Source organism: Quercus lobata, chromosome 6, assembly GCF_001633185.2.
Source record: "Quercus lobata isolate SW786 chromosome 6, ValleyOak3.0 Primary Assembly, whole genome shotgun sequence".
Classification (NCBI taxonomy): domain Eukaryota; kingdom Viridiplantae; phylum Streptophyta; class Magnoliopsida; order Fagales; family Fagaceae; genus Quercus; species Quercus lobata.
Window position 1 is genome coordinate 22,577,074 of NC_044909.1, and position 11,369 is coordinate 22,588,442.

General features: G+C 33.4%; 1 protein-coding gene across 1 annotated transcript; it reads left to right on the forward strand.

Moving 5' to 3' along the window:
• Nucleotides 1-4,326: 4,326 nt before the first annotated feature.
• On the forward strand, nucleotides 4,327-8,643 carry LOC115950816. The gene is made up of 4 exons (XM_031068072.1): nucleotides 4,327-4,822; nucleotides 7,016-7,120; nucleotides 7,334-7,390; nucleotides 8,118-8,643. Exons 1-4 carry the CDS (start codon nucleotides 4,550-4,552, stop codon nucleotides 8,442-8,444), a joined length of 762 nt encoding a protein of 253 aa, XP_030923932.1. The 5' UTR covers nucleotides 4,327-4,549; the 3' UTR covers nucleotides 8,445-8,643.
• Nucleotides 8,644-11,369: the final 2,726 nt, after the last annotated feature.

An 11,369-nucleotide genomic window follows, 5' to 3' on the forward strand; every position in this document is an offset into this window, starting at 1 on the left:
GTACTTTCTTTGCTTTTTTTGGTTTACAGTGTGCACATCAATCATTTTTTTCTTTTCTATGTTAAGAATCTATATACTTTCTTTGTTTTTTTTTTTTTTTTTTTTTTTTTTTTTTTTTTTTTTATAATTTACAGTGTGCATATCAGTCATTTCCTTCTTCTATAATAATCTATGTACTTTTTTTTTTTTTTACAGCGTGCACTTTAGAATAAGAATCAATGTACTTGAATCTATCCTTATCTGTTTCATAGGGTACTTTTACCGTAAAAGAACATGGCAAACCAAACTACTTCGGTCAAAAAAATACTTAAAGAATAAGAATATGCGTACAATTTTTTTTATCTCTTTCCTCTATTTTGGCACTGCTATTTCCACAAACCAGATGAGATGAGGTGTTGAGGTGATTGGTTGATTGAATTTTTGGTTTTTTTTTTTATTTTTTTTTATGTTGACTTTCTTTACTTTTTTTATTTACATTGTGCAATAAGAATCTATATACTTTCTTTGGGTTTTTTTTTTTTTTTTTTTTTTTGTTTACAGCGTACACATCAATCTTTTTTTTTCTTCCGTATTGTAAGAATATATGTACTTTCTTTGCTTTTTTTGGTTTACTGTGTGCATATCAATAAATTATTTTTTTTTCTTCCATATTGTATGAATCTATGTACTTTTTTGGTTTACAGTGTGTACATCAATAATTTTTTTCTCTTTCTATTTTAAAAATCTATATACTTTCTTTGTTTTTTTTGTTTATAGCATGCACATTAATCATTTTTTTCTCCTATAAGAATCTACGTACTTTTTTTTTTTGTTTTTGTTTGTAGCGTGCACTTTAGAATAAGAATCAATGTACTCATTGTACTTGACTCTATTCTTATCTGTTTCCTAAAGTACTTTTACCATAAAAGAACATGACAAACCAAACTGTTTCGGTCAAAAAAATACTGAAAGAATAAGAATATGAATACTTTTTTTATATCTCTCTCCTCTATTTCAGCAATGCCATTGCCACAAACTAGATGAGATGAGGAGTTGAGGTGATTGGTTGATTAAATCTTTGTTTTTTTTTTTTTTTTTGGTTTACTTTCTTTGCTTTTTTTTTGTTTACAGCATGCACGTAAGAATATATGTACTTTTTTTTCTTTTTTTTTTTTTTTTTACAGCGTACACATCAATCAATTTTTTTCTTCTGTATTGTAAGAATCTATGTACTTTCTCTGCTTTTTTTTTGGTTATAGTGTGCACATCAATCATTTTTTCTTCCGTATTGTAAGAATCTATTGCTTTTTTTTTTTTTTTTTTTTACAGCGTGCACATCAATCTTTTTTTTTCTTCCGTATTGTAAGAATCTATGTACTTTCTCTACTTTTTTTGGTTTATTATGTGCATATCAATCATTTTTTTCTTTCATATTGTATGAATCTATGTATTTTCTTTGCTTTTTTTGGTTTACAGTATGCACATCAATCATTTTTTTCTTTTCTATTTTAAGAATCTATATATTTTCTTTGTTTTTCTTGTTTACAGCGTGCACATCAATCATTTTTTTCTTCTATAAGAATCTATGTACTTTTTTTAGTTTTTGTTTACAGAATGCACTTTAGAATAAGAATTAATGTTTTTATTATAGTTGAATCTATCCTTATCTGTTTCGTAGAGTACTTTTACCATAAAAGAACCTGACAAACCAAACTGTTTCGGTCAAAAAAATACTGAAAGAATAAGGATATGCGTACTTTTTTTCATATCTTTATCCTCTATTTCAGCAATGCCATTGCCACAAACCAAATGAGATGAGGAGTTGAGGTGATTTGTTGATTGTTTTTTTTTTTTTTTTTTTTTTTTTTTTTTTTTTTTTTTTTTTTTGTTTACTTTCTTTGATTTTTTTGCTTACGGTGTGCACATAAGAATTTATGTACTTTCTTTACTTTTTTTTGTTTACAACGTGCACATCAATCATTTTTTTCTTCCATATTATAAGAATCTATGTACTTTCTTTGCTTTTTTGGGTTTACAGTGTACACATCAATCATTTTTTTCTTCCGTATTGTAAGAATCTATGAACTTTCTTTGTTTTTTTTTTTTTTTTTTTTAACAGCGTGCACATCAATCATTTTTTTTTCTTCCGTATTGTAAGAATCTATATATTTTCTTTGCTTTTTTTGGTTTACTGTGTGCATATCAATCATTTTTTTTTTCCATATTGTATGAATTTATGTACTTTCTTTGCTTTTTTTGGTTTACTATGTGCATGTCAATTATTTTTTTCTTCCATATTGTATGAATCTATGTACTTTCTTTGCTTTTTTTTGGTTTATAGTGCGCACATCAATCGTTTTTTTTCTTTTCTATTTTATGAATTTATATACTTTCTTTGTTTTTTTTTTTTTTTTGTTTACAGCGTGCACATCAATCATTTCTTTCTTCTATAAGAATCTATGTACTTTTTTTCTTTTTGTTTTTGTTTACAGCGTGCACTTTAGAATAAGAATCAATGTACTCATTGTACTTGAATCTATCTTTATCTGTTTCGTAGAGTACTTTTACCATAAAAGAACATGACAAACCAAACTGTTTCAGTAAAAGAAATACTGAATAAATAAGAATATGTGTACTTTTTTTATATCTCTCTCCTCTATTTCGGTAATACCATTGCCACAAACCAGATGAGATGAGGAGTTGAGGTGATTGGTTGATTGAATCTTTGTTTTTTTTTTTTTTTTTTTTTTTTTTTTTTTTACTTTTTTGTTTACAGCGTGCACGTAGAATCTGTGTACTTTCTTTGCTTTTTTTTTTTTTTGTTTACAGCGTGCACATCAATCAATTTTTTCTTTAGTTTCAATAAAGATTGAAATTTACCCCAAAAAAAAAAAAATGTAAGCATTCTAGAGATAAGATACCCTGTTGTAGTGGGTATAGTTATAATAAATCTTTCCAAATTAGTATGATTGATTTTTGGTAGGCCCTTGGACTTGAAGAAAATACTCCAAGCCCCACTAGTTTTTCCTCCTCTCATCTCTCTAACCAAACTTCCACAAAAACAATTTTTACTATTCTCTTTTTTATTCTCCTTAAAATCTACCCAACTAAACAGACCCTAAGTAAAACAAACATGAACACGAGTATTTGAGAGTTGAGAGTTGAGAGTTGAGACTAATCTAAATTATTACTTCCATCCTATATGGTTAGTCTTTTACTAGAGAATCCAATTTTTTTATGAGAGCACCATGTAATGCATTGTCTTTTTTAATTTAATTTGTACAAGTTTCTTGAACCATCCTCATTAAAATTTTTATTTAAAGAATTTTATTTTTTTAATTAAAGTAAATGGTTAGTTAGGGAATTATTTAGGTGATTTTTCAAAGAGTACTATATTTAAAAGTAGAAGCGATATTTAAACATTTAAAAAAAAAAAAAAAAACAAACATATTTGTTATATTGTGTTTATCTAATAGAGGTTTTTAAAACATGTATAAGCCATTTTATGATTTTTAAATTGAAATTCAAGATTGCACTTACGATTCACATTATACATGATTCATGAATTTTGATAGTTTGGTTAATATAAACTCATACGCTTTAAAATTGGAAAACTTTTAAAACTAAGTTGTGAGAGTATATAAATAGTCTATAAAATTCTGCTGAAAAACTGTGTATTGAGTTGAGGGTTTGCTTGTGCAAACTTGAACGAGTCGCTTGAGAGAGCTATCAGGCAAGCCTCAAGTGGATGCCGTATAACTTCTGCTTGACCCTTGACCCTTGAGATTGTTTCCTAAATGAAAGTCAATAATACTACTAAACTCAGCAGCAGTTCAATACTCAATTTGGTTTGATAATCGAAAATGACCACGTTCACGTAAATGCACTAATTACTACACTAAAAGCATAATTGTCAAAATCAAACCAAGTATTGAAACACTGCCCCCAAAAGAGTCAATCCTATGGAGACTACTGAATTTTGTCTTTGAAGTCCAGCTCACTATGGGTCACTTTACGATTTTGTATTTCAATTGGGTTCAACGAAAGGCTAATTTCCACTCCCCATAACTTAGCACTGATTTTGGGCCTCAGGATTTTTTGTATAGGTAAATAAATTTTTATTTTATTTTTTAAAACGAAAAAAAGGAGATATTATCCATTTTAAATATAAATAATCCAACCGTGGAACGAGTGGCATACTAGGAATAAAAGGATCATAGAAAAGGGGGGTTTGGCACGTGCAAATGATAAAATCGAGGGAGCCACGTAGCACGCCAGTCCAAAATCTGTCCTTTTCCATATATAGGTTAGAGCAGAGAGAGGGCCACCTACAAATACAAAGCGAAACCTCAAAGAGCATAGAGCATGCGTGCATTTGTTTTTGTCGGTGCAGACAATCCAAAAGCCAAGCTCTCCCACGCCACGCCCATGAAAAATACATTACTTCATCTCCAACGCTTCTCTTCTTGTCCCCTTTCTCATTCATAGTATTCACTCTGTCTCTTTCTCTTTACTCTCTACTACTACTGCTACTGCTGCCTCTCTTTCTTTTACACTCTCCCTCTTCTCAATGGCTCAACTGCAACAATACCACAACAACTTCGAATACGACCCCGCTGGGATGGAATTGGAAATGGAAATGGAGAGGCATAAGAAGAGAAGGAAGAAGTGGAAAGAAGAAGTTGTTGATGTTCCTCTCAGAAGGGACCCTTTGGAGGTGTTTGGTTCGGACATCATGTTGAAGATACTGAGCTACCTCGACGCACGCAGCGTGGCACTCTCTCTCCTCGTCTCACGTGCCTGGCACGCCGTCTCCTCCACCGATCGTCTCTGGGCTTCCAAGGTCCTTCTTCCCCTTCATTTTTCGGTTTTTTTTTCTTTCCACTGGCCTTCCTTGTCATTTTAGATTCACTATGAAATTTTGACTATTGGGTTTGAATTCTTTTGTGCTTAGTTTCGTTTGATTTCTGATAATTGGTTGTTTTAGACCTACGGCCACAATGAAATTTTTATTATTGGGTCTTGTTTCTTTTTAAATTAAGTACGGAATCTTTGCTGATTTTGTTATATACTTTAGTTTTGTGATTAATCATTAACTTTGCTAGATATTGGGTTATGTTTAAGTGTGGTTTTGAGGTTAATTTGCTTAATAGCTATCTGGGGTTTACTCTACTTTATAATTTACTTCTGTGTTACCTACACTTCAGGGACAATTGTGTTTCAAATTGGGGTTTCTTTGTGAGTTCAATTCCTGACAAAAGTGGGGTTTCCATCCTTTTATGATTTTGGATTATACTTTATGTATAATCCAAAATCATATTTGAATATTTTCCACCATTTTTCTCATTTTCATATTTGGACATGGTTTGGTGGTTGAGTCTGCTCATCCAAATTCGACCTTTGGCAGTCTAGGTTGTAAGCTATATATATAGCCTGGGCAAGCCTTAATGGGGTCTGTATAAGTATAACTTCAAAATTGCACCCCCCCCCCCCCCCACCCCCCCTTTTTTTTTATTGGTAAAGTTACACATGTACTAGGTGGATCTTGAACCCCATAAGTCCATAACTTCACCCACCACCTTGCTCTTTCAAGGGGATGAGGTGCCATTTGAGCTAGATTTCATCAACATGTTCATATTGGCACATACATAATTTAAGTTGATTAAATGGTGGAAGCGTGGAATTGTAATAGTCTTTAGCAGTGACAGATGAATGGTGGTTCTTTCCACTATCTAGGAACATTTGTAAGGAGGGGCAACTAAGTTGGGCTTTTGATGAAACAGAAGAGTTCTTTGAAGCGTGGTATGGTTAGTGGGCAATTAGAAAGTTTAAAGAAAAATGTTGGACACCACAATAAGGATAACTGTACTTAGTGGTACATAATGTTGGAAAGTTAAGAAAGTTGTCCATCGAAGGAGAGTAGATAAAATGAGAATGAGTGATTGATGGGTAGAAAGTTAAATAGAAAAAGGTTGAAACATACTTTTCATACTTGATATTTAGTCCAAGTCCAAAACTTTTCCTTGAAATGAAAAAAGTTTTAATTTCGTTCTTAAGAAAAATTTAAAAGATATCAATATTGTTCTTATGTTCTTAACTTTATTACAATCCACTTCAGCCTTTTGATGTGTCATGTTTGCAGCTGTTTGTCACATATGCATTTTCATTTAAGGCCGGCAAAATTAAGAAATTGATGCATTTAAAAATTTTCAAGGATAAAATTACAAAATTTTAAATTTGAGGAACAAAAATCAAACATGGATTGATTTTCAAGGACGGAAGTGTATTTTTTCCGTGAATTCATTTGTGAGGAGGTAAATTTAGCACCAAGGACTTGAAAAGATTAAGCAATGTGCAATTCAGGCCATGAATGCATGTATGTGGAGAAAATATGATTAGAGGAATTACAAGTACTAGAGGAAGGCCTAGATAGTATGTTTGAGCTGTGTGAAAATGTTGACTGTACATGACTGAAAATATCTCCTTATAAGGTAAATGACTCATAGGTGATGCCAATTTTTGTCATTACCCAAGGCTTTGACAGAATTCTTTTCATTTCTTTTTTTTCTTTTCTTTTTTTCTGATTTTCTTGTTTAAAGATGTGAAGAAAGCGATGAAGATTAAAATTGTATTGATGCTTTAATTAGTTGAATTTTTTTTAACAAATATTGAGTTTACAGGCTCATGTTCTTTGAATTACAGTTGGATGGTGGATGCTGTATGGGAATAATTCAAAAATTGTAAAATCTTTGGTTAGATACTGTCATAGATCATGTTTATGGAAGTGCCCCACTCCCCCCCTTTCTTATTTTCCTTCATGGACTCCTCACTACATGTTTAAAAAAAATGTATGAGAGCACTATGGGTTTGGTAACTTCGTGAGAGTTTGGTTGCATGGGGCCAGCTTCAAAGATATTAATTACTTGGAATGATAAGTTGTTTGAATGAATGATGCCATGTAAGTTTTTTTGCACTTGTAACTTCAGTAATATGATAAGGAAGACTAAACCACTTTTGTCCTTAACTTCGTTTTTAGTTGGAAGAACTGTGGCTTGGGAAAGCACACATACCTCGCCTGTCACAAATCCGTGGATTATCCAAATTGGCTGCTTATTCATTAGCTGTCATGGATGGCAAGCGAGTAACTATCTCATTACTCTTTTATTCTCTCTCTCCCTCTCTCTCTCTCTCTCTCTCTCTCTCTCACACACACACACACACAAATGCATACACATACACCCACTAACATGACATATCTGTGCCCATATGTATACAGGCATACAAAAATCTCATCCCAGATATATGCATTGTATTTAAGGGGCATTTCCTAACTGGCCTGTTCCTTTATTGTTAGAACCGCATCATGAAGGAAGATTTGTGTGATCATGTCTGGGAGTTTCATTTTAACAAGGTATGTGCCTTTTAGCTTGGGTCATATTATGTATCTAAGTCTGGTCATTGACATGTTACATTATCATTAATTGCATACTACAGTGTTGATTTATATGGCTGAAACTCTCACTACAATATGTCAAGAGTAGTGAGATCTAATTGTTGAAATAGTCAAAAGTATGATTTTCATGGGTAACTTTTTTGTTAATGTAAGCTTGTGAAATTAACAGATATTATAAAGAAAAAAAAAAAGCAAATGATACTTTTTCCCCCCTGCAGTATAAATAATAAATTCATATTCGAACATGATGTCTCTGAATATTCTGATTAATTCCCCACCACTGGCAAATTACAGAATGATCTAATAAGGACAAAGAACACATTTCTTTTTCTACACGCACTACCTCCATTGACTTGAAGTAGATAGTACAAACTCTATTGAGTAAGCATTACCTTCATTAACATAATTCCTCCTCATTCCGTTTAATTCTTACCCAATTTTCTGGTTACTATTGGTTTCAAATGTTTTCATGATATTCTGTCCACTAATTCTCAAACTCTGCTATCTCTTCAGCCTTGGCCAGCTCATGAATCATGTTTGTCAACCTATCTGTAGCAATCTTATAGTTTTTTTTTTTTTTTTTTTGATAAACTAGCAATCTTATAGTTTGCATGAGGCCAATTGCTACTTTTTTGGAAGAAGCCAAATTGACCAATCAATCTGACAAAATATCATCTTTCCTCAGGCGGCACCAGACTATTGGCGAAATCTTGATCCTTACTGGAAGGGCACTGGCAGTCCCATGCGGCGCTACTTCCATCCAGATGGGAGCCAAAGTGCCGATCCTGGTGACAAGGTATGGGGCGGTCATGAATGCTGTTACTTGACCGTCACTAGTATTGTCGGTGAAGATAAAATCAGGGAGCACTATGTCAGGATAAACCGATGGCCACGAATGTCTGTATCTAGGAAGCAGGATTGGAGCTGGGAGTTGTCAAACCACCTTTATTCCTACTCCAGCATCCCTGATGCTGACAAGGAAGGTGGGACTGGGCCACTATATGATGTTTAAATATGTTTTCGTTTTGTTACACCTGTAAAAATTAAGTTTTTGGATTTGCTAGGTATCTGCCAAAGAGTATATACATATCTCCAATAAGTTGTTTGCTAGTGTTGTCTTACATGGTCTAAGCTCATATGTTTTTTTTGTACAGAATGGATAAATTTTACCACCTCTTTTGTTGAGCCCCAGTCTGTTGCTTTCTTGAGTATCCTCAATATCCACTTCTTCTCTCCCACTTTTGTTCTGTTTCCCTCAAGTTTTGGTTGTCAAATGGTAGATTGGTTATTTATTTGGTAAAGTGTTTTACTCCGATTCAGGACGTGCATTGACATCACAACCTCAAGTAGGGTACATTTGTACAATTTAAATCCGTTGTGTGCACACTTATATCCTTTGTTCTGAATCTGGTAGTATTTGAATTTGGTTTAGGAGATGGCAGGGAGGAATAGTTTAATCATGTAAATGTTGATCTAAACTACTATAGTTAATGACACTGGTCATTATGGCTTTGTGTTGTTCAGCAAATTATTCATATGTTTCCATCATTGTATTGTGTCTAAATCTTTTTTCTTTTCTTTTCTTTTCTATTATTTTTTTATTTTTTAAATAGAAGATTTTGTGTCTAAATCTTGATTCTGCTCTAGTGGCAATTATCTGTATTCAGCGCTTGGATCTTTTAGTTGCACTAGTGAAATGGTCTGAGGGCATACAATGCTTAGTTAAGCACTGCATGCATAAGCTTTGTCTACATTGATGATCTGTTACTTATCACTATGTTTTATATCTTGGATAGTTTGATTACTAACCTGGTGTTGAAATCTACTTACACGTTTTGTAACTTGAGATTTTTTAATAACTTGAGCAAATAATTTTGTGGTCTTGCCATTGTCAATCATAGAGGGAAGTTCAAGGTACTTATTTGTATAGTGCTGCCAAGGAGATATATATATATATATATAAAGGTTGAAGCAGAATCCCAACATACAAGCACTGACCCTTCACTCTCAGAATTTGTCGTTTCTTTCCCCTTACAACGATTATGTCAATGAGGATTAAGCACTGTAGGCTTAACACATTATTCCAGTCTCACAACAAGCCTAGCTTAACGAGGCCTTCTTAATTACCCACCTGCACTTCTCTTCAATACTACACTTTCAGCCAATCTAACACATGGCACATAGTAAACATGTTCCTACATTTAGTGTTTGACTTTCAACATCTTAGGCAAACTCTAATTATTATTGGGTAAATTCCAAGTAACTACCCTGAGGTTTGGGGTAATATCAAACACATCCAAAACAATTAAAAAACAATCATTTTAGTCCTTAAACACAAATGTCGTTACAAGCTTTTTTTTTTTTTTTTTCATTTCCAAGACTGCATGTTCAGAAGGGTACCCCACACTCATCTATTCCCACTAGCCTAAATGCATATTGCAAATGCAAATGCTTTCTAGTTTTAGTCCATTTTAGTCCAGCTATAGGACCCATTGTTTGATAATAGGGTAAATTCCACTAAATCACCATGAGATTTGGGCTAATACCAATTAGGTCTAAAACTTTTCAAAAATGACCAACTTGATCCTTAAAAGACAAATTTGTCCCCGACTCCATTAGCATTGTTACTTTAGCCCAAACCCTTCTCTTCTCCTCATCTGAAACTCAAACCCTTCTCCTCTCTCTCTCTCTCAAACCTCTGGCTCCTTTTTTGTTTTTATTTTTTTTTCTCTTTCACCCATGGCGACTCCCTCTCTCTCTCACCCACACCCATGGCGGCTCCCTCTCTCACCCACACTCATGGTGGCTGAAGACTCTTTCTTTCATGGCCGAAACCCATGTTTTTCTACTACCATCTTCCAGTCTCTTCTCAAATCAATGCCATGGAGACATTTGGCTAGGGATTTTCGAGCTTCACATCACCACCACTGCTATTGTTCCATGCCAACAGCTCTAATCTAGTGCCAAACGTGTTTAGGTCTTTGTTTTTGGGTTTGGGTCTTTGTTTGTGTTTGGGTTTGTGTGCCAAATGTCAAGGGAACATTTGACAAAAACTCACGAGCTCTGCCACCACCATCAACAACGCTACCACTAGTGGCCGCCGATCTCTATCCTCTTTTTTTCTATTTTTTTCTATCTTTTGGTTTGGTTCTTTGTTGGTTTGGGTCTTGGTCAATTTAGGGATTGGGTTTTCTTATGTGATATAAGGATTTGGTGATTTTTTATTTGGGTTTGAAGAGGGGTTTAGGTATGGTCATTTGCAGATTTGTGGATATTTATTGATTCAGGGTTTGTCTCAAAATGGCTCTAATATGGTGATTTTGTTGGTGTGTGCATATGAATCTATGTGTATGATTGGTAATCTCGAATGATTTTTGGGGGTTTCAAGTTTTGGAATTCATATGGCTATGTGTGTATGCTTGTTTTCTATGACATGGTGCAGTTGTGTAGTGTGATTTGTGCTCAAATCCACGCTCATGTTAGTGTAATCACAGTGAATAGAACTCAAATATCTTAGTATGTAATAAACATTTACTAGAGAAGAGAAAATATGAAAGAAGAGAGTGAAGAGAGGGCCTGAGATGAGAAAGAGAAGAGTGAATAGAATGTGAGATAAAAGTAACTGTGCTAAACGGGTTAAGGATAAAATTGTCTTTTAAGGACCAAGTTGGTCATTTTTTAAAAGTCTTGGACTTAGTTAGTATTAGCCCAAACCTGAGGGTGGTTTAGTGGAATTTACCCTTGATAATAAACAAATGCAATGTTATTCCAAACAAACTCAATTGAAATGCAAATGGTCTAGCAAATCACGTGTGATGAATTAGATGGATATATACAAGATTCCAAATTCTATATAAATTATAAGGCAAATATCTATTTCATGGGATTACATAGGTATATGAGAGATTTAAGAAGATATGTTTTCCTTTGATGAGAT

What these genes read in the sequence shown, in the direction of transcription:
- LOC115950816 (XM_031068072.1), top strand. Translation starts at nt 4,550, where the DNA reads ATGGCTCAACTGCAACAATACCACAACAACTTCGAATACGACCCCGCT. An exon ending in ATCGTCTCTGGGCTTCCAAG is followed by an intron (nt 4,823 to 7,015) that starts GTCCTTCTTCCC and finishes CTTCGTTTTTAG; the next exon opens with TTGGAAGAACTGTGGCTTGG. An exon ending in GGGAGTTTCATTTTAACAAG is followed by an intron (nt 7,391 to 8,117) that starts GTATGTGCCTTT and finishes ATCTTTCCTCAG; the next exon opens with GCGGCACCAGACTATTGGCG.